The sequence below is a fragment of the Callithrix jacchus genome, chromosome 5 (assembly GCF_049354715.1).
Source record: "Callithrix jacchus isolate 240 chromosome 5, calJac240_pri, whole genome shotgun sequence".
NCBI lineage: Eukaryota > Metazoa > Chordata > Mammalia > Primates > Cebidae > Callithrix > Callithrix jacchus.
In genome coordinates, this window is record NC_133506.1 from 73,965,515 (window position 1) to 73,988,207 (window position 22,693).

Below are 22,693 nucleotides of genomic sequence, written 5' to 3' on the forward strand. Positions count from 1 at the left end.
TCCTGAGTAGCTGGGATTACAGGCACACTTCACCATGCCCAGCTAATTTTTTGTATTTTTAGTAGAGATGGAGTTTCACCATGTTGACCAGGATGGTCTCGATCTCTTGACCTCGTGATCCACCCGCCTCAGCCTCCCAAAGTGCTGGGAATACAGGTGTGAGCCACCGCGCCCAGCCCTGGTGTTGACTTTCTATGCTCCAGCCAGTACAACACCTGGAACCCTGGGACCAAGGGATGTGGAGCCTAGGCTGTGTCCCAGGAATCAGGGCATAACTAAGGGGTAAAGTCTGAGGAGCAGATCCAAGCGGCTGAGGCAGGCAGGCCGTGGGCTGAGGAGAGGACTTCACTCAGTAGCAAAGAGAAGAGCATTGGGGCTGGAGTGTTCGGGCAAAGACAGCCAGCAGGTGCGCTGGGGGAGGGGAGCGTGCCTCCCACCTCTCCCCTCCCGGCGAAGGATTCCTTTCCTCGTGCTTGTGCCCCCCCTTGGGGTGGTGACGTGACATTGACATCAAACAAGGATTACTCTGAATGTGGCTGTGCAGTGGTGTCTCTGCTTTGGAGGGAGAGTGGAAGTCCTACGACTGTTCTCATTGGAGAATTCCTTGGGATCCCCGCCCCCCATTTTATTCCTGAAATATTCTACAAAGTGGAGGATTTCCTAATGTTCAGATGACTTGACCCTAAATCCCCCGGGACTTTTGTGGCCCGCCCCATGGCTAATCTGCTTTTCTCGGATTGTCGCGGTCCCGTGATATCTCCCGGACAGTGGCCAGGCTCCTTCCGGAGCCGGCCTCCGAGGTGAGGTCTCTTCGACCGGTTCAGGCTATGGATCCAGGACCGTGGCTCAGTACAGCGCTACATTAGAGGCCAGGAGATGCCCACCCGTCTCTGGGGGCCGTTTGACAAATATCGGCTACTTCCGGACCAGCCACTGTCCCAGCCATCTTGATTTGTTCATGCATATTCAGCACTATATCTGCATATTCATGAGCAACCGCCCTCCCTCGGGAGCCCACTCGGGAGGACCCGCCCCGCCCCGCCCCGCCTCTATTACCGATTAGCAGAGCAGACCATTTTCCAGCTGGGGGGGGCTACAAGTGAGAGGCTTTTGCTAAAGATGAAACCGTGGTCCAAACTAGAATGAAAGCGGCCCAATTTTACCCTCGAGTCTTCAAACCTTAAGCCTCAGTGCAGGAGGAAGTAGCGAGGGGAGGCGATGGGATTAAAGAAAAAATTTCTCTCTGTCACTGCAAAAGGTCGCCCAACCAGGGAGCGGGGGAGGATTCACCACTCTAGCTCGCACCCCGTGCGGGCCTGCGCAGGCAGCCCCGTAGCGCAAGGCAGGGCGGGAAAGGAAGGGGTGGGGACGCAAGGGCGAATCTATAAGAGGCGTCGTTCGGCCAGTTCGCCGCTCAGAAGCGCCGAGAGCGCGGCCGGGACGGTTGGAGAAGAAGGTGGCTCCCGGAAGGGGGAGAGACAAACTGCCGTAACCTCTGCCGTTCAGGAGCCCGGTTACTTATTTATTCGTTACCCTTTTTCTTCTTCCTCCCCCAAAAACCTTTTCCTTTCCCCTTTCTTTTTTTTTCCTTTTTGGGCGCTGAAAAATTTCCGGAAAGGGAAAGAAGGGCTCCTTTTGCTCCTTATTTCTCCGCCTCCTTCCCTCCCCCACCTTTCCCTCCTCCGGCTTTTTCCTCCCAACTCGGGGAGGTCCTTCCCTGTGGCCGCCCTGACGAGGTCTGAGCACCTAGGTGGAGGCGGCGCAGGCTTTTTGTAGTGAGGTTTGCGCCTGCGCAGCGCGGTTGCGTTCGCCATGCACGGGGGTGGCCCCCCCTCGGGGGACAGCGCATGCCCGCTGCGCACCATCAAGAGAGTGCAGTTCGGAGTCCTGAGCCCGGATGAACTGGTAAGCAGCTCTGCCCTCCCCTTCCTCCCTCTTCCCCTGGCGGGCGGGGCCGGACGGAGGCTGCGGAAACTTGGCGCTTCTCGCCGCCTGTGGGTGCCGGGCTAGGAGGATGGCTCAGCAGCGCCAAGACCGTGCAGGCGCCAGTCTCAGGCCTCCCAGAGTTATGTTTTGCAGAGTTGAGCAAGCTTAGCTCTTTGTCCGACTTGTGGGGCTGGCTGGAGGGAGAGAAGGGTGACTGATTTCACACTACAGAGTTACCTACGTTAAAGGCGAATCCTAGGGAGTCTACAAGTTTGATTAAGAGGCGAAACCCCGGGTAGTTCCCTCCTCTTCTATAATACAAATATTAATTAAGCACCTGCTCTGTTGTAGACACAAGAGACTCTGTGGTTTCAGAGGTGAACACGACAGACCAGGACCCTATCTTGAAGAGCACTGTCTATGTAAAAGGGGCAGGCAGTAAACGTGAATACAATGAGTGAACAAGATAATTCAGTTAATGGCAGTTGTCTCGATTAGAGTGAAACAGGGTAATGCCGTGGAGAGTCACTGAGGTGGGCTACTTTATTTTGTTGTTATTTATTTATTTATTTTTTGGGGGACGGAGTTTCGTTCTTGTTGCCCAAGCTGGAGTGCAGTGGCGCGATCTCGGCTCCCTGCAACCTATGCCTCCGGGGGTGAAGCGATTCTCCTGCCTCAGCCTCCCGAGTAGCTGGGATAACAGGCATGTGCCACCACGCCTGGCTAATTTTGTATTTTTAGTAGAGACGGGGTTGCTCCATGTGGGTCAGTCCAGTCTCCAACTCCCGACCTCAGGTTATCCGTCTGCCTAGGCCTCCCAAAGTGCTGGGATTACAGGCGTGAGCCACCACACCCGGCTATTGTTAATATTTTTGAGACAAAGTCTTGCTCTATTGCCCAGGCTGGAGTGCAATGGCACAATCTCGGTTCACTGCAACCTCCGACTCCCGGGTTCAAGCGATTATCCTGCCTTAGCCTCCTGAGTAGCTGGGATTACAGGCATTCGCCACCATGCCCTGCTAAATTTTTTTTTTTTTTTTTTTTTTTTTGAGACAGAGTTTCGCTCTCATTATCAGGCTGGAGTGCAATGGCGCGATCTCGGCTCACCGCAACCTCCGCCTCCTGGGTTCAAGCAATTCTCCAGCCTCAGCCTCCCGAGTAGCTGGGACTACAGGCGCGCACCACCATGCCCAGCTAATTTTTGTATTTTTAATAGAGACAGGGTTTCACCATGTTGACCAGGATGGTCTCGATCTCTTGACCTCGCGATCCACCCGCCTCGGCCTCCCAAAGTGCTGGGATTATAGGCGTGAGCCACCGCGCCCAGCCTAATTTTTGTATTTTTAGTGTAGGAGGGGTTTTGCTATGTTGGCCAGGCTTCTGTCTGACACCTAACCCTCAGGTGATCCGCTTTTTTTTTTTCTTTTAAAAAAAAGATGGAGTTTTTCTTTTGTTCTGCAGGCCGGAGTTCAATGGCTGCACTCCTGACCTAAGGTGATCCACCTGCCTCGGCCTCCCAAAGTGATTACAGGCATGAGCCACAGCTCCTGGCTGAGGTGGGGCTACTTCAGTTGGGATGGTGTCAGGGTCTGGGAAGTCCTATCTGAGTAGACATTACCTGAATGATGAGAGACAGCCAGTCATCGAAGCCATAGTTTCTAGGGTGAGAACTTTTTAGGGACAGGAAATAGCAAGTGCAAAGGGCCTGAGGGAAAAATGAACTTGGACTTGACCTAGGAGCTGAAGGGTGACCAGTGTAGCTGAGGTTTAGTGGATGAGAGAAGAAGAGTGTTACAGAAATAGTCTAGAGAAGCATGGGATATTATATACTATGGTAAGGAGTCAGAACTTAATTCTGTTTTCAGTAGGTACTCATTGGACAATTATAAACAGGAGAGTGACAGCAAACTCACATTTGAAACAGTACTGCTGTAGTTGCTCTGTGAAGAACTTACGGGGGCGCCAGGGAGGAAGAATGGAAGCAGGAGAGAGCAGAGAGAGGAGGGTAGTCCTAGGGGAAAGCTATTGGTGACTTGGACTTCTTCCCTTGTGGAGCTAAGTAGAGGGAGCTCACTGGCTGGAAAGAATGGAGTTAAGTGGCTGTTTATGCATAGAGACCATTTTGCTGGGAGATAGTTCAGCTATGTCAGGAGTCAGAACGTCCTGATCTCACACTATACCAGAGAATCAGTTCCAGACAAAATTAAGACTCTTTGTTTTTTTTTTTTTTTGAGACAGAGTCTCACTCTGTCGCCCAGGCTGGACTGCAGTGGCGTGATCTCAGCTCAGTACGACCTCCGCCTCACGGGTTCAAGTGATTCTCCTGCTTCAGCCTCCTGAGTAGCTGGGACTACAGGCGCATGCCACCATGCCTGGCTAATTTGTTGTACTTTAGTAGAGACAGGGTTTCACTCTTAACTGAGCTGAGATCACGCCACTGCAGTCCAGCCTGGGCGACAGAGTAATACTCTGTCTCCAAAAAAAAAAAAAAAAAAAGCTTAATCTCTTTGCCTAATGATGCCCCTTTCCCAGTCTTGCATGATTCAGTAACTAGTTTCTCCATTCATCTGTTAGCTCAGGCCCAAAACCTAAAAGCCATTTTTGATTCTCTTTATCACAATCAGTTCATCTGCCAGAGTGTCAGTTCCACCTTTAAAAATATGTCTGGAATCCAGTCATTTATGACCATTTCCACCACCACATCCCACCCCACCCCACCCCACTATCATCTTTCCCATGGGCTGCTATAGTAGCGCTAGTTGGTCTTCCTTTGCAAGCACGGCTAAAGCAGGCTAGAGAGATCTCTTCATCCCATTCCTTCCCTGTATGGAATCCTCTCCAGAACTTTCAAACTCCTTACTCTGACCTATAAAGTCCTGTTTTATCTGGCCCCTGTTTGCCTCTCCATCTCATCATTAGTCTCCTCTTTGCTTTTCTTTAACCACATTGACTGCTTGCTCCTCTAACACTGCAAGCTTATTCCTACCTCAAGGACTTTATTATTTACTGTTCCTCCTGCTTGGAACAACATTGCTCAGACCTCTGCTCTGCATGCCTGCCTGTTCCTTTATGTCTATATGCTCTCTGTTGAAATAGCATATTTTTTTTTTTTTTTGAAACAGGGTCTCTCTGTCACCCAAGCTGGAGTGCAGTGGCTCGATCACATCACAGCTCATTGCAGCTTCCTAGGCTCAAAAGATGCTCCCAGGCCAGGCACACTGGCTCACACCTGTAGTCTCAGCACTTTGGGAGGCCCAGGGGAGCAGATCACGGGGACAGGAGTTCGAGACCAGGCTGGCAAAATAGTGAAACCCCGTCTCTACTAAAAATACAAAAATGGGCTGGGTGTGGTGGCATGCGCCTGTAGTTCAGCTATTCGGGAGGCTGAGGCAGGAGAATCGCTTGAACCCGGGAGGCGGAAGTTGCAGTGAGCTGAGACTGCACCATTGTACTAGCCTGGGTGACAGAGCAAGACTCTGACTCAAAAAAAAAAAAGGAGATGCTCCCACCTCAGACCCCCCAAGCCCACGTCAGTACCTGGGACTACAGACTTATACCACCATGCCTAATTTTTGTATTTGTTGTAGAGATGGATTCTTAGGGTGTTACCCAGTCTGGTGAACTAGGCTCAAGCGATCCCCTGCCTCGACCTCCCAAAGTGCTGGGATTCCAGGCATGAGCTGCTGCACCGGTCCATGTCATATCTTTAGGAGCGCTTCCCTGACTACTCTGTTGAAACAGCATCCCCCTCACCGTGCCCCTGCTTTCTCTGACCATTCTCTGCTGTATTTTCCTTTACAGCCTGTCACTCCTGAAGGGATTAATTTTATCTGTTTCCTGCTTCCTTGCTAGGCAATGGATTTCATGAGGGACCTTGTCTGTGTTATTCACGTTTATTCAGTATCTCAGGCAGTGCCTGGCACATAATAGACACGTAATAAAAATTGGTTAAATAAGCCGGGCTCGGTAGCTCACACCTGTAATCCCAGCACTTTGGGAGGCCGAGGAGGGCAGATCACCTGAGGTTGGGAGTTTGAGACTAGCCTGACCAACGTGGAGAAACCCCATCTCTACTAAAAAAAATTATATACAAAAAATTAGCTGGGCGTGGTGGCGCATGCCTGTAATACCAGCTACTCGGAGGCTGAAGTAAAAGAATTGCTTGAATCCAGGAGTCAGAGGTTGCGATGAGCCGAGGTCTCGCCAATCCACTCCAGCCTGGGCAACAGGAGCGAAACTGTCAAAAAAAAGAACTTAAATTAGTTAAATAAGTGAATGAAACAACTGGACAAATATTCATAGATAATGTAGAAGGACTTTTATTGCAGTGTTGTTTGAAAGTGACAATTAATTGGTTTTCCTCAATTCTTAAAAATGGGTGAAAAAAAAACAGTAACAATTATAAATCACTTAATATTTACTAATAGGAATCCTGTTGAGTAACTTACGATGTATCCTTACAGTGTAATGGAAGACCTCCACATCTGTAATCCCAGCACTTTGGGAGGCTGAGGCAGGTGGATCATGAGTCAGGAGTTCAAGACCAACCTGGCTAACAGAGTGAAACATCTCTAGTAAAACTAAAAATTACTAAACCTCCACCCCTGTAATCCCAGCACTTTGGGAGGCTGAGGTGGTTGGATAGTGAGTCACGAGTTCAAGACCAACCTGGCCAACATGGTGAAACCCCATCTCTACTAATACTATCGGGCAAGGTGGCAGGCACCCGTAATCGCAACTGCTCGGTAGGATGAGACAGGAGAATCACTTGAACCTGGGAGGCAGAGGTTGCAGTGCCAAGATTGGCACTGCACTCCCAGCCTGGGTGACAGAGTGAAACTCCCGCTCAAAAAAAAAAAAAAAAATGAAGACCTTCCCCATAGGATCCCACACCGTGCTGATGCTCTGAGGCACTGTAGCACACTCACAGCGGCTGCAGTGAGGTATTTTAAATTTCCAAGGGAAGCACAGGTCAGATACCCCGGGAACTCCTAGTTCCTGGTAGTTCAACATTAGTTTCAACAGTAGATGGTGCCAGATCCCTTTCTATGACGTCATATCTTTGTGAAGCTGGGTTTTTAGCAGTTGCTAAGTACAGGCAAAAATCAGTTCATAGAAAAAATAAAGGTGGTGCTGTTCAGTTTGATTCCAAGATTTGAGAGGTTGTGCAGTGCCTAACAGGTGCCCTAAGTGAATGATGTTGCTATTTGAGTAAGAATAAAAATACCTCGTTTTAATATATTAAAATAGCATTTTCACATTATATGTATTTTCTTAAATAGCTAGTAAGTTCCTAGGACATAGATGCTTAAGTTGTTTGGGTCTAGATGCTTAATTAGTTGCTGTCTTTTTTTTTTTTTGAGACAGAGTCTTGCTCTGTTGCCTAAGCCAGAGTGCAGTGGTGAGATCTCATCTTACTGTAACCTCCACCTCCTGGGTTCAAGTGATTCTCCTGCCTCAACCTCCCAAGTAGCTGGGATCACAGGTGCCCGCCACCATGCCCAGCTAATTTTTATATTTTTGGTAGAGACAGGGTTTTGCCACATTGGCCAGATGGATCTCAAACTTCTGACCTCAAGTGATCTGCCCACCCTGGCCTCCCAAAGTGCTGGGATTACAGGTGTGAGCCACCATGCTTGACCGTGGCTCTCTTTTGACATAGTGAGTACTGTGAGTTACAGAAATGATAAGGGCACTGTGGGCTGATGTTAGGGAATCTGTGGATAAATGAAAAAGTTACTCAAATGTATGCAGAGTGATGATCTTATGTTAAAATGGGGACATATTTACCTTTTTTTTTGAGACGGAGTTTCGCTCTTGTTACCGAGACTGGAGTGCAATGGTCCACGATCTCAGCTCACCCCAACCTCCGCCTTCTGGGTTCAAGCAATTTCTCCTGCCTCAGCCTCCCGAGTAGCTGGGACTACAGGCGCGCACCACCATGCCCAGCTAATTTTTTGTATTTTTAGTAGAGAGGGGTTTCACCATGTTGACCAGGATGGTCTCGATCTCTTGACCTCGTGATCCACCCGCCTCAGCCTCCCAAAGTCCTGGGATTATAGGCGTGAGCCAACACTCCTGGCCTTACATTTTTTTTAAAGTAAAATGTGAAAAAAAAAGTCTAGGTGCCATGGCTCATGCCTGTATAATCCCAGCACTTTGGGAGAGTTAGGTAGGAGCATCACTTGAGGCCTGGAGTTGGAGACCAGCCTGGGCAACAGCAAGACCCTGTCTCAATTAAAAAATAACAAATGGGCGGGGTATAGTGGCTCACACTTGTAATCCCAGCACTTTAGGAGGCTGAGGTGGAGAGATCATCTGAGATCAGGAGTTCAAGACCAGCCTGGCTAACATGGTGAAACCCCATCTCTACTACAAATGCAAAAATTAGTTGGGTGTGGTGGCGAGCGCCTGTAATCCCAGCTACTTGGGAGGCTGAACCACAAGAACCAATTGAACCTGGGAGCTGGAGGTTGTAGTGACCCAAGATTGAATAACAACAACAAATAAATGAAAGTATGGGACACTGTTGCCAGAACTCTACCAGAGTCATCTCAGGGATGTATGATTGTTGGGGGGGCTCTCATAGTGCCTTGCGTGTCTTGCATTTTATGCAGTGTCTGTATTCTGAGGGGCTAAACAGATGGTTCAGTTTTGGGGAGAAGGATGGGTGAGTAAGGGGCCTCTTGTGGAACAGGTGGTATTTCAGGCTAAAATGTTTTCCAGAGGTCTTGGGGGTGGTCAGTGCATGGAGGGACAGAGGGCTCTCTGAATTGAGATAGCTGTTGTCCTTGCTGTTACAGATTTAGATGTTGCTCGGTGAGGGAAGGAAGCAAGGAGAGTGGATACTAGAGCTTTATACAGAGTGTGCACAAAATTTTGGGGAAAGAGGGAGCTGGGTTTTATTCACAGTTGTTGACCCCTATTTATATCCTAACTTACTCAAATAATAATTTAAAGCAGTAATTTTTTTTTTTTTATACAGAATCTAGTTCTGTTGCCCAGGCTGGATGGTCTCTGATCACTGCAACCTCTGCCTCCCAGGCTCAGGCGATTCTCCTGCCTCAGCCTCCCGAGTAACTGGGATTACAGGCACCACCAACACTCTCAGCTAATATTTGTATTTTTTAGTAGAGACAGGGTTTCACCATGTTGGCCAGGCTCATCTCAAACTCCTGACTTGAGGTGATCTGCCCGCCTCGGCCTCCCATAGTGCTGGGATTACAGGCATGAGCCACCATGCCTGGCCAGTAATGTATTCTCTTAGGTAGAGTGTGGGCTACATTAATAGTCAGAAGATTATCCTTGTCTTCAGATTATTTATAATCTTGTGAGGGGTTTCCTATACAGCAAATATTTAGCCCCCACCATATGTTGGTTACTGGGCTAGGTGCTGAGGATGTAAAGAGAAATAAAACATGATCCTTGCCCTCAAGGATTACAGTCCGATGGGAGAGACCGTTACGTAACCAGGTAATTAAATTGGGGCTGAGAACCTTGCTGGGGTGTGCATAAGGCTAGGAAGAGAGAAGACTTCTCAAGGAGGTGACCTCTCAACTGGGACTTAAAGAATAAACAGAAGTCTACTCTAAAGGGGGCATGTGAAGCAAAAGGAGTTTTGAGAAAGCTATTGTGCTCAGAACATAAATGTGTGGGAGGTAGGCAGGAGAATGGTACCAAATAAAGCTGTGAGGCTAGGCACGGCGGCTCACGCCTGTAATCCCAGCACTTTGGGAGGCCGAGGCAGGTGGATCACGAGGTCAAGAGATCGAGACCATCCTGGTCAACATGGCGAAACCCCGTCTCTACTAAAAATACAAAAAATTAGCTGGGCGTGGTGGCACGTGCCTGCAATCCCAGCTACTCAGGAGGCTGAGGCAAGAGAATTGCCTGAACCCAGGAGGCCGAGGTTGTGGTGAGCCGAGATCGTGCCATTGCACTCCAGCCTGGGTAACAAGAGTGAAACTCCGTCTCAACATAGATAGATAGATAGATAGATAGATAGATAGATAGATAGATAGATAATAAAGCTGTGAAAGCAATTTTAAGCCAAGTTCTAAGGACCTTGTCAGCCTTGCTAAAGGCAGAGGAAAGAGAATGAGTATTTACTGAGATTCTGTGATAGCCGTTTTGTTCTGTGACCTCAGGGACAGAACCCAAAGAGGACCCAGCCTGACTGACTGTCCACCCCCTCAAGAGTTTAACCTTTATCCTGTAGGCAGTGGACCCAGTATTGGCTGAAGGGTTGGGGGCTAAAATATAATTTAAAATGACAGTTTGAGGCTGGGCGCAGTGGCTTATGCCTGTAATCACAGCACTTTGGGAGGTCAAGGTGGGTGGATCACTTGAGGCCAGGTGTTTGAGACCATCCTGGCCAACATGGTAAAAGCCCATCTCTACTAAAAATACAAAAAGTAGCCAGGAATGGTGGTGGGCACCTGTAATCCTAGCTACTTGGGAGGCTGAGGCACAGGAATCACTTGAACCCCAGAGTCAGAGGTTGCAGTAAGCTGAGATTATTGTACCACTGCACTCCAGCCTGGGTGACAGAGCGAGATCCTTTCTCAAAAAAAAAGGGGCCAGGTGTGGTGGCTCACACCTGTAATCCCAGTACTTTGGGAGGCTGAGGCAAGTGGATCATGAGGTCAGGAGATCGAGACCATGCTGGCCAACATGGTGAAACCTCATCTCTACTAAAAATACAAAAATTAGCCAGGCATGGTGATGTTCGCCTATAGTCCCAGCAACTCGGTAGGCTGAGGCAGGAGAATCGCTTGAACCCAGGAGGTGGAGGTTGCAGTGAGCTGAGATCACACCACTGTACTCCAGCCTGGGTGACAGAGTAAGACTCTGTCTAAAAAATAATAATAAAATAAAAATGAGAGTTTGTGAAATTGTGGTGCAAGAATAGCTCTTCTCATTAATCAGGATATGCACGTCTGCTGTCTAGGACACCCCTGGCCCAGTCTCAGAAACCCTGACAGCAGAATTAGTCAATAGGAAGGTGGTTGGCTTGGTTGGCATAGACTTTGAACAGAGAGAGGTTAAAAATTTTGAACGTGATTTCCCTTAGGCCCCTCTTCAGTGTCTGTTCTGGAAGCTAGGTTTATAACTGCTTCCGCTTTTTTTTGGTCTCTCATTCAAGGTGAACAAACCCCCTTTATGTTTCTCACCAGACACAGTACAGCTGATGAGGTTCCAGCTTTGCGAATTTAGTCATACATGGGGACTGTCTCCCTGAGATTTCGTCAGATCACGTTGACGAGAATTTTGAACCTGTCTGAGGCTTGAGAGGTGTTTAGAACTTGAGCCTTGCATCTGTAGACCATTTTGGTTTCTACCCAGCAGTGGCCAGTCAGATCTATTATGAGGAGATCACTGGTTTGACTGTCAGGGTAACCTCTCTTTTTCCAAGTTTTTTGAGGATACTTCCCTGCAGTGCAGAGTCCTAAGCAGTAGGTCAGTTGAACAGACATTTGTTAGGAGCCTGCCATGTTTCAGGAAGGCCCAGGTGATTCAGGATGGTTGAGGGATTCTGCCTGCCTCAGAGATGCTTATAGTTATGGGGAAGACATACCCCCATGGCCCATTTTATTGCACTGTTGTATGTGCAGCCATAGAGAGGCTTGGATGCACAGAGGAGGGGTGCCTATGTATTTTGGAGAGGCTGTGGAAAGGCTTCCTGGAGGAAGTAGTGCCTGAGCTGAGTCTTCAAATAGGAGCTTTGCAATGGGGAAGAACATTCCAAGCAGAGAGAGGCACTAGCGTACAGAAAACCCCAGAGGAGTGCAGCACGTGTTTTGCTGGGTGATGGGAGGACTCCAGGGGATTGTCAGTGAGGAGTAAACAGGAAGGTGTGGAGCATCAGGGAAATGAAGGTTGGGAACATAATGAAATCCTTATGGTAAGCTGTCCTGCTGAGTTTGGATGTCAGTTTAAGGACAAGAGGATATGAATGATTATATTTTTATTTTATTTATTTTTGGCACACATTTTCATTTTAGAATGAGCACCCTAGTTGTGGTGTGGAAGGATCGGAAGAGACAGGCTGATGACCATAGGAATGCTCTGATGTAGACTACAAAAGAAGGGCCTGAACTAGGGCAGTGGTTGTGGGGATGGAGAAGAGAGGCGAAATTCAAGAAATACTTAGGGGGCCAGGTGTGATGGCTCATGCCTGTAATCCCAGCTGAGATCCTGCCACTGCATTCCACCCTGGGTGACAGAGCGAGACTCCCCCCCACCCCCTTGAAAAAAATAGGAGGTAAAAGTGACCAGTACTTGGTGAATGATTGAATAATAATAGTGGCCATTCATAAAGCAGCAATCACATCCTGGATTTAAACAGGCTGATTAAGTCCTTAATGGTTACACAGTTTATAAGTAATAGAGGCAAGGGTCCCTGATAGCTAAGTCCATGTTCTTTGGACTGTTTTATGCTTGAAGGTAAGGAAAGGTAAGCATAGGTTTCTGAGTCTAAGATGGAGACTAAAGGAAAAAGGCTTTTGTAGAAAAGGCGTTTGCTTTTGGACCTGTTTAATTTGCTTTATTGGTGTGATGTTTGCAGGGGGTTCAGTAGGTAAATATTCGAACCCTAAGTCCAGAAGAAAAGTGAGGCCTGGAGTTAGAGAGTTGAGAATGAGTGTACAAGCTCACCTTGGAGATCTGTGAGTTTGATTCTGGACCACTGCAATAAAGCAAGTCACGTGGAGTGTTTTGCTTGCCCTGTGCATATAAGTTATATTTATACTACGCTGTAGTCTACTAAGTGTAAGTGCAATAGCATTACATCTTTGTTTTTTCTTTTTCTTTTCTTTTTTTTTTTTTGAGACACCCAGGCTGGAGTGCAGTGGCGCCATCTCAGTGCACTGCAACCTCCGCCTCCCGGCTTCAAGCGATTCTCCTGCCTCAACCTCCTGAGTAGCTAGGATTATAGGCACCCAGGACCACACCTGGCTAATTTTTTTTATTTTTAGTGGAGATGGTGTTTCACCATGTTGGCCAGGCTGGTCTTGAACTTCTGACCTCAGGTGATCCACCCAACTCAGCTGGGATTACAGATGTGAGCCACCGTTCCCGGCCCATCTACTTCTGAGTTCTGTTTCCTCCTTTCCTTCACTGAAATGTCCCCTCAAGTCCTGGCTCCACCTTTCTTCGGATTCCAGCTGTTCACTTTTGCTTCAAATCACTTCCACCAACCTGTCTTCCTAGCACCTGTTTCTTCAGTCTTTTAATAAAATCTCCCTCTGGACATGACAGTGTTCAAGCAAGGTCAGGCCTGGAGAAGGAGGGCATGCCAAAGATGAGGGTAAAGAAAGAGGACTGCATCTCTGAGTGCCTTGTTCATTATCGGGGCTTGAGTTGGCAGGGCATGTCTTGGGGCAGAACACCTGGGCTGTCATGGCAAGGGTACCGGTACAGAGAGGCTCCTGCCAGGGTCTCAGAGTATGAGGTTGATTTCTGCTTGGGAGGAACAAATAAAGCATTGTTTTGTTTTTTGTTTTTCCTGAAACAACTTTAATTTCTTTTTGTGGTTAATCCTGTGGATGTCAGAGACCTAGAATTTAACCCAGATGGAAGTCTGGGGTTTGTGTCCTGGTGGCAGGTGATTTGTATGGAACTCAGTCTTGACCATTTTTTTTTTTGAGAAGGAGTTTCGCTCTTGTTACCCAGGCTGGATTCAATGGCGCGATCTCGGCTCACCGCAACCTCCGCCTCCTGGGTTCAGGCAATTCTCCTGCCTCAGCCTCCTGAGTAGCTGGGATTACAGGCGTGCACCACCATGTCCAGCTAATTTTTTGTATGTTTAGTAGAGACGGGGTCTCACCATGGTGACCAGGATGGTCCCGATCTCTTGACCTAGTGATCCACCTGCCTCGGCCTTCCAAAGTGCTGGGATTACAGGCTTGAGCCACTGTGCCCGGCCCTCAGTGTTGACCATTTTTTAGTGTGAGTTCTTTTCCTGCCTCAGTGTCTGGAATAAGCCTCTGATTTGGGAGATTGAACCCGTTCCCCTTACTCTAGGCTAAACTTACTTAGTTCTTCTGTAAGTAGTTCAGGGTTTTCCCAGGCCTTGGTACAGAGCTTCCCAGCCACAAAAGCTAGGAACTGGGAACGCCGTTTAGTTTTTGGCCTTTCATTCTTTGCAGAAGCGAATGTCTGTGACGGAGGGTGGTATCAAATACCCAGAGACGACTGAGGGAGGCCGCCCCAAGCTTGGGGGGCTGATGGATCCAAGACAGGGGGTGATTGAGCGGACTGGCCGCTGCCAAACATGTGCAGGTAAGTGCTGGGGGCTGGGTGGGATCCCAAAGGGGAGGTGGGTAGGTTGGGTCCTCAAAGAAAACTAGGGCTGATGGTAGACACCTGGAGGCCTCAGAGATGAGTGGAGCTTGGAGCAAAGCACTGGGTGTGTGTCCCACAGGAAACATGACAGAGTGTCCTGGCCACTTTGGCCACATTGAACTGGCCAAGCCTGTGTTTCACGTGGGCTTCCTGGTGAAGACAATGAAAGTTTTGCGCTGTGTCTGCTTCTTCTGCTCCAAACTGCTTGTGGACTCTGTGAGTGGGGAATGGGCTCTGGTCTGGGAGGGAGGCTGCTGGTGGTGGGGAGGGGGATGGCTTCCACTGACCCTGCTCTGCCCTGTCCCCAGAACAACCCAAAGATCAAGGACATCCTGGCCAAGTCCAAGGGACAGCCCAAGAAGCGGCTCACACATGTCTACGACCTTTGCAAGGGCAAAAACATCTGCGAGGGTGGGGAGGAGATGGACAACAAGTTCGGTGTGGAACAGCCTGAGGGTGACGAGGATCTGACCAAAGAGAAGGTGGCTGGGGCTGGTGGAGACTTGGGAAGGAGGGGTCAGAAGGTAGCCATAGAGGCCTGGAGGGAGGAAACTGGAAGGGAAGGACATGGAGGAGCAGGAGGAGCCAGCCTGGTGTGGAGGGAAATGGCTCAACCTCTGGGCTCTGATGGCTCCTCTCTCTCCTGGGAAGGGCCATGGTGGCTGTGGGCGGTACCAGCCCAGGATCCGACGTTCTGGCCTGGAGCTGTATGCGGAATGGAAGCACGTTAATGAGGACTCTCAGGAGAAGAAGATCCTGCTGAGTCCAGAGAGAGTGCATGAGATCTTCAAACGCATCTCAGATGAGGAGTGTTTTGTGCTGGGCATGGAGCCCCGCTATGCGCGGCCAGAGTGGATGATCGTCACGGTGCTGCCTGTGCCCCCACTCTCCGTTCGGCCTGCTGTTGTGATGCAGGGCTCTGCCCGCAACCAGGTCAGTGGCTCCAGGGCTCTGCCTTTTAAGCTGGAGGGCGAGATGTCTAAACGGAGGAAGCCCTGTAGGTGGGGCTGGGGTGTGCCCTGGGGGATGGATGGATGGATGGACCTGGGTTTGAAAATACCCTGCCACTTACTTGTCATATGACCTTTCATGAGTCCCTTTATGTGGTTAAAGGCCACAAAGGTGTTTCTGAATCTATCAGTGATAGTGGGCAGCCCCACCTCCCAGGGTGGAATGAGGATGAGAGCTGTGCTGTGTGCCTGGCACATGCCTGCCGAGCGCTGGCAGTGGTGGCTGGACCATGATGATTCTGACTTCCTGCCTCAGGATGACCTGACTCACAAACTGGCTGACATTGTGAAGATCAACAATCAGCTGCGGCGCAACGAGCAGAATGGTGCAGCGGCCCACGTCATTGCAGAGGATGTGAAGCTCCTCCAGTTCCATGTGGCCACCATGGTGGACAACGAGCTGCCTGGCCTTCCCCGTGTGAGTCAGCATGCTCCCCACCCCTCTGTGGATTGGAGCCAGGGTTGGGGGCTAGCATGAGGCCTCAGAGCTCTGGAAGAGGACCCAGTGTTGACTTTCTGGGCCACCCCACCCTGTGTTTTTCCTCACAGGCCATGCAGAAGTCTGGGCGTCCCCTCAAGTCCCTGAAGCAGCGGTTGAAGGGCAAGGAAGGCCGGGTGCGGGGGAACCTGATGGGCAAACGAGTGGACTTCTCGGCCCGTACTGTCATCACCCCTGACCCCAACCTCTCCATTGACCAGGTTGGCGTGCCCCGCTCCATTGCCGCCAACATGACCTTTGCGGAGATTGTCACCCCCTTCAACATTGACAGGTGTGCCTCCACTGGAAATGGCTAGGGAAGACATGGCCTCAGTGGCAAGGCTTCGAGTCTGTTCATCCTACCTCGGGAGTGGGCTTGAAGCAAGAAGCTGAAGTTCTGAAGTTGAACTTCTACTCAGGGCTCTGGGGTGAGGTTGGCTGCAGGGGCTTTTTAGAAAGCATTGTGTTCATTGCACCTCTTTCCTTCCTAGACTTCAAGAATTAGTGCGCAGGGGGAACAGCCAGTACCCAGGGGCCAAGTACATCATCCGAGACAATGGCGATCGGATTGACTTGCGTTTTCACCCCAAGCCCAGTGACCTTCATCTGCAGACCGGCTATAAGGCATGTCACAGGCCAGGGCCTCTCAGCCACCTGAGCAGAAAGCTTTCTGAAATGGGGCAGGCTGGGATAGGCCATCTGAGTCTGTCTTGTTCATTGGGATTTTGACTTGACTCTCTTGTTAAAGGCTACTGCTGGCCAGGTGTGAAGGCAGCTGCTGGCCACTGACATTCAGGGTGAGGGTTGCACAAACCCAGGGGCAGCATGCATGTGGCAGAGAAGAGGGATCTGTGGAGGAACAGCACAGAAGGCTTTATGCTCAGAATCTCTCTTGCTTTTCTGTCCTCACTGAGATTAGTGGATGCTGTATTCTGTTCATCCCTGATAACCTAGTGTCTGGCCCAGGCCCTTGTCCAAAGGAGTGTTTAATAAGTGTTTCAAGTGATTTAGCACCCTGGTGTCATCTCTTTCAGGTTGCAAAGGACATTTTTTTTTTTTTAAAACTCTGGTGTGTAGAGTGTAGTGCTGGTATCTTGGCTCATTGCAACCTCCGCCTCATGGGTTCAAGCAATTCTCCTGCCTCAGCCTCCTGAGTAGCTGTAGTAGAGAAGAGGGATCTCTTCCCTGCCCAGCTAATCCCGTGTATTCCCACGCCCAGCTAATCTTGGTGTTTTTAGTACAGACGGGGTTTCACCATGTTGTTCACCCTGGTCTTGAACTCCTGACCTCAAGTGGTGTTCCCGCCTTGGCCTCCCAAAGTGCTTGGATCACAGACATGAGCCACCTTGCCTGACCTGCAAAGGACTTTAGGTTCATTGTCATTTCATTCTTTTTTTTTTTTTTTTTTTTTTTTTTTTTTTTGAGGTGGAGTTTCGCTCTTGTTACCCAGGCTGGAGTGCAATGGCGCGATCTCAGCTCACCGCACCCTCTGCCTCCTGGGTTCAGGCAATTCTCCTACTTCAGCATCCTCAGTAGCTGGGATTACAGGCATGTGCCACCACGCCCAGCTAATTTTTTGTAGTTTTAGTAGAGACAGGGTTTCACCATGTTGACCAGGATGGTGTCGATCTCTTGACCTTGTGATCCACCTGCCTCGGCCTCCCAAAGTGCTGGGATTACAGGTGTGAGTGCCCAGCCCTGTCATTTCATTCTTAGATACCTTCTTCACTGAAGACCTTTACCTTATCTTACCTCCCTAGGTGGAACGGCACATGTGTGATGGGGACATTGTTATCTTCAACCGGCAGCCAACTCTGCACAAGATGTCCATGATGGGGCATCGGGTCCGCATTCTCCCCTGGTCCACCTTCCGCTTGAATCTTAGGTCAGTCCCTGGCTGAGGGAAGCAGGTTGGAATTGGGGTTTGGGGGGGTCCACGCTGGGCAGCTCCTCAAGGTTTCACTGCCGACATCTTCCCAACCCTGACTTTTCTCTTTCACTGTAGTGTGACAACTCCATACAATGCAGACTTTGATGGAGATGAGATGAACTTGCACTTGCCACAGTCTCTGGAAACACGGGCAGAGATCCAGGAGCTGGCCATGGTTCCTCGAATGATTGTCACGCCCCAGAGCAATCGGCCTGTCATGGGTATCGTGCAGGACACACTGACAGCAGTGCGCAAATTCACCAAGAGAGATGTCTTCCTGGAGCGGGTATGTGGTCCAAATGGAAACCTGGCTTGAGTGGGCAGCGGGGCTCCAGGTGCAAGGTGGAGGCCAGGGAGAAAGAGCTGTGGTTTTTTCCTGACTTACTCTGCACTTGTCTGTTTGTGGGATTGCCTTTGCTGGTGGGCAAAAGGAAAGGGGCTTAGGAAAACTCAGAGGCCAGAAAGGGTGTAAGGCATTAGTTCCCCATTTAATTCCTTAAAATTTAATGTAATTCCAGATATTGTGTGTAAAGGAAAGATAAAGGGGAAAGTAAGTAGGATCTCGTTAAAATTTTATTTTTCCATTTTTTTACCTTCACTCATTTCCTAATTATTAAGAAAAATTTATGCTTATTGTTTAAAAAGAACAAAAACAACAGTTTTACTATTACAGTGAATTTTTAATTAAAAGTTTGAGACCGGGCGTGGTGGCTCACACCTGTAATTCTAGCATTTTGGGAAGCTGAGGCAGGCACACCACTTGAGGCCTGGAGCTGGAGCCAACTCTGGCCAATACGGTGAAACCCCGTCTCTACCAAAAATACAAAAATTAGCTGGCTGTAGTGGCAGGCGCCAGTAATCCTACCTACTCGAGAGGCTGAAGCAAGAGAATTGCTTGACCCCAGTAGGCTGAGGTTGCAGTGAGCCCCAGTTGTGCAGTTGCACTCCAGCCTGGGTAACAAAGCAAGACCCTGTCTCAAAAAAAGAAAATAAAAGTTTGGAAAAAACGTTTCCTGACATCTCTGTCTCCCAAATCTGCCTTTCTCCCTTGGGCAGGGAAACTCTCTAACATTTGTCTCACATTCCTGAGATGTGAGGCCTGCAGTCTGACTTCCTCTCTCTGTCTTACTCTTTGTCTCACAGGGTGAGGTGATGAACCTCCTGATGTTCCTGTCGACATGGGATGGGAAGGTCCCACAGCCAGCCATCCTAAAGCCCCGGCCCCTGTGGACAGGCAAGCAGATCTTCTCCCTCATCATACCTGGCCACATCAATTGTATCCGCACCCACAGCACCCATCCTGATGACGAAGACAGTGGCCCTTACAAGCACATTTCTCCTGGGGACACCAAGGTAGGGCCTGGATTCTGAGTATGTGAGGACAGAATTTGGACATGGGAGCCAGGACCGGAGCAGGGACCTTGAGTGGATGCTTTGTCCTTAGGTGGTGGTGGAGAATGGAGAGCTAATCATGGGCATCCTGTGTAAGAAGTCTCTGGGCACGTCAGCTGGCTCCCTGGTCCACATCTCCTACCTAGAGATGGGTCATGACATCACTCGCCTCTTCTACTCCAACATTCAGACTGTCATTAACAACTGGCTCCTCATCGAGGGTGAGCATGGAGGCAGTACCAAGACCTCTCTGTGACTTCTCTCACCTGTTAGTCTTTCCATCCCTTTCTTTCCTCCTTGAATTTGGTGTCTCCCCTTCCACTCTCTCAGCTATAATTCCATTCCATGTTTCTTAGAGGTTCAAAGAGGGGATTGCTGATGCTTTTCCCTGTCTCTAGGTCATACCATTGGCATTGGGGACTCCATTGCTGATTCTAAGACTTACCAGGACATTCAGAACACTATTAAGAAGGCCAAGCAGGATGTAATAGAGGTGAGAGGGAAGGCTGCCAGAGACGGAGTAAGGGGTTTCCAGGGACTTTGAATTTAGCATCGTCAAGAGCAAAGGGAGTGCAAGGTTAGAGGGAAGGGGCGGAGAGAAGGGATTGATGTCTCACTGGGAACTCTGCCTGCAGGTCATTGAGAAGGCACATAACAATGAGCTGGAGCCCACCCCAGGGAACACTCTGCGGCAGACTTTTGAGAATCAGGTGAACCGCATTCTTAATGATGCCCGAGACAAGACTGGCTCCTCTGCTCAGAAATCTTTATCTGAATACAACAACTTCAAGTCTATGGTTGTGTCCGGAGCTAAAGGTTCCAAGATTAACATCTCCCAGGTAAGGAGCCATATCTTTCCACACACAGCCCACACTGAAGTTTGGGAAGAGGAAGGAAGCTGTTTGAATGTATCTTGGTCGAGAGGATCACAGGAGTTGGGGGAAAATCTTGGGAACTGTTATTTTTTATTTTTTTGAGACGGAGTTTCGCTCTTGTTACCCAGGCTGGAGTGCAATGGCGCAATCTCGGCTCACTGCAACCTCCGCCTCCTGGGTTCAGGCAGTTCTCCTGCCTCAGCCTCCTTAGTAGCTGGGATTACAGGCACACGCCACCACGCCCAGCTAATTTTTTGTATCTTTAGTAGAGACGGGGTTTCACCATGGTGACCAGGATGGTCTTGACCTCATGATCCACCTGCCTTGGCCTCCCAAAGTGTTGGGATTACAGGCTTGAGCCACCTCGCCCGGCCTGGGAACCGTTATTCTTAAGGCAAAGGGAATTCAATACGCCCCACCTTCCTGTGTCCCAGGTCATTGCTGTCGTCGGGCAGCAGAACGTGGAGGGCAAGCGGATTCCATTTGGCTTCAAGCACCGGACTCTGCCTCACTTCATCAAAGATGACTATGGGCCTGAGAGCCGTGGCTTTGTGGAGAACTCCTACCTAGCCGGCCTTACACCTACCGAGTTCTTCTTCCATGCCATGGGGGGTCGTGAGGGGCTCATTGACACGGCTGTTAAGACTGCTGAGACTGGTGAGGCTTTCTTCATGGGTCTTCCTTGGGCTATTAACAGGGACTGCTGCAGACTGGGAAACTCGTGACAGGTGGAGAGTGGCAATTCTCAGGCTTCTATTCCCAGGGGTATCATTCTGGCCCTTGTGGAAAGATTAGAGACTCAGAATTGGCACTAACACCCTCATTTGGATTGCTGTGCAGCATTCCACAACCCAGGGATTTAGAGCCTCTGGGGCTCTGCTGGCCTGTCCCCAATGAGAGCATTGAGTTCCAGAATCAGCTACTAGCTGATTCTTCTGAGAGTCAGGTAGCCTGGGTCTTTGGGCTTTATCATTCTCTTTTTGCCTTGGTTCCTACAACTGATTACTTCCCTCCAGGATACATCCAGCGGCGGCTGATCAAGTCCATGGAGTCAGTGATGGTGAAATACGATGCAACTGTGCGGAACTCCATCAACCAGGTGGTGCAGCTGCGATACGGTGAAGATGGCCTGGCGGGCGAGAGCGTTGAGTTTCAGAACCTGGCTACACTTAAGCCTTCCAACAAGGCTTTTGAGAAGAAGTAAGGAGGCGCAGGCGGGTGGTTCTTGCTCCTGGGGCTCAGGGCCTGAGTAGTAGGGTTCCCATCCCCACTGCAGAGAGACAGCCTGGTATATGTCGAGCTTACCTTTTAGTGTCCTTTCCCCTACCTATCTGAAACAGCTGTGTGACATGGGGGAGGGGTGGATAAAGGTAGATTTAAGATTGGTCCCCACTTTGTCCCTGCTGAGGTTATAAAGCAACTGCAGAGGGGCAGGCATGTACTCAGGTCCCAGTGGCAGTCCTTGAGCCTGGATCTTTCTCTGTCCAGGATTCTTGCCTCTGAACCACTGTACCTGGTCGGCTGTGCACCTTTGGGAGCCTCACAGTGCTTTTTGTGGGGACCAAGGTCCCACAGCCCACTTGCCCACTGACTACCCCTTGCATTTCAGGTTCCGCTTTGATTATACCAATGAGAGGGCCCTGCGGCGCACACTGCAGGAGGACCTGGTGAAGGATGTGCTGAGCAATGCGCATATACAGAATGAATTGGAGCGGGAATTTGAGCGGATGCGGGAGGATCGGGAGGTTCTCAGGGTCATCTTCCCAACTGGAGACAGCAAGGTGTGTGTGGGTGGGAAGTGCTACGCTACAGATGTGCCGCCCTGGATGGTTGTCCCCAGACTCAACCCCTCCCTCCATTCCCTCCTTCCTCAGGTCGTTCTCCCCTGTAACCTGCTGCGCATGATCTGGAATGCTCAGAAAATCTTCCACATCAACCCCCGCCTTCCCTCTGACCTGCACCCCATCAAAGTGGTAGAGGGTGAGTACCTGCTGAGGGGTCTCCAAGCCAGGCCAGGGGAAAGGAGACTGCTGGGCCCTGGTCTAACAATCTCTTCACCTTTAATTGGTCCCCAGGAGTCAAGGAATTGAGCAAGAAGCTGGTGATCGTGAATGGGGATGACCCACTAAGCCGGCAGGCCCAGGAAAATGCCACGCTGCTCTTCAACATCCACCTGCGATCCACGTTGTGTTCCCGCCGCATGGCGGAGGAGTTTCGGCTCAGTGGAGAGGCCTTTGACTGGCTGCTTGGGGAGATTGAGTCCAAGTTCAACCAAGCCATTGTGAGTGTTGTGCTCCTCATGGTAGTCTTGTTTTTCTCCTTTTACCTGTTGACTTTGGTTTCCAAGAACAGCCCACTTCTGTCCACAATCACCTAATAACAGCTCTCATTCATGGAGAGACTGCTGTGTACCTTACCAAGTTCTGTGTTTGGCCAATAGCGGCTTTAGAACACTCCTAAGAGGGGAGGGCTTGTTAGTCCCAGGTTGCAGACACAAAAAGGCTTGGAGAGAGTGGCTGGATTGTATGATGGTCATGTGGGAAATAAGTGGCATGACTGGGATGTGATGTAGGAGAATTGTTCTTTTTTATTTTCCTACAGTCCCTGCTGTGTGCACAGTTTAAGTTAGATAAAGACAGGGAATTGGAGGGAGTAAACAAAAAAGATTTACAGATATTGGAATATGCTTTCACTGGCTTTAAAGATTTTATAGGATAATAACAGGGCAAAGCAGTGT

At 49.7% G+C, this 22,693-nt stretch overlaps 1 protein-coding gene across 2 annotated transcripts in view; it reads left to right on the forward strand.

The window, feature by feature from the left end:
• Window positions 1–1,412: 1,412 nt before the first annotated feature.
• Window positions 1,413–22,693, forward strand: part of POLR2A (RNA polymerase II subunit A) — a 31,806-nt gene continuing 10,525 nt past the window's right edge. The window contains exons 1-19 of one of the 2 annotated variants that reach the window (XM_035299877.3): window positions 1,413–1,905; window positions 14,076–14,208; window positions 14,351–14,487; window positions 14,580–14,753; window positions 14,923–15,204; window positions 15,538–15,699; window positions 15,831–16,051; window positions 16,251–16,383; window positions 17,520–17,644; window positions 17,765–17,975; window positions 18,833–19,042; window positions 19,134–19,302; window positions 19,480–19,574; window positions 19,717–19,920; window positions 20,391–20,613; window positions 20,973–21,156; window positions 21,566–21,737; window positions 21,831–21,936; window positions 22,032–22,237. In XM_035299877.3, coding sequence (XP_035155768.1) covers window positions 1,813–1,905; window positions 14,076–14,208; window positions 14,351–14,487; window positions 14,580–14,753; window positions 14,923–15,204; window positions 15,538–15,699; window positions 15,831–16,051; window positions 16,251–16,383; window positions 17,520–17,644; window positions 17,765–17,975; window positions 18,833–19,042; window positions 19,134–19,302; window positions 19,480–19,574; window positions 19,717–19,920; window positions 20,391–20,613; window positions 20,973–21,156; window positions 21,566–21,737; window positions 21,831–21,936; window positions 22,032–22,237 — 3,240 coding nt within the window. In that variant the 5' untranslated portion in view covers window positions 1,413–1,812. Of the gene's footprint in view, window positions 1,906–2,277; window positions 2,460–14,075; window positions 14,209–14,350; window positions 14,488–14,579; window positions 14,754–14,922; window positions 15,205–15,537; window positions 15,700–15,830; window positions 16,052–16,250; window positions 16,384–17,519; window positions 17,645–17,764; window positions 17,976–18,832; window positions 19,043–19,133; window positions 19,303–19,479; window positions 19,575–19,716; window positions 19,921–20,390; window positions 20,614–20,972; window positions 21,157–21,565; window positions 21,738–21,830; window positions 21,937–22,031; window positions 22,238–22,693 lie in introns of those variants that run through there. The other variant, XM_078372918.1, reaches the window with a different exon arrangement.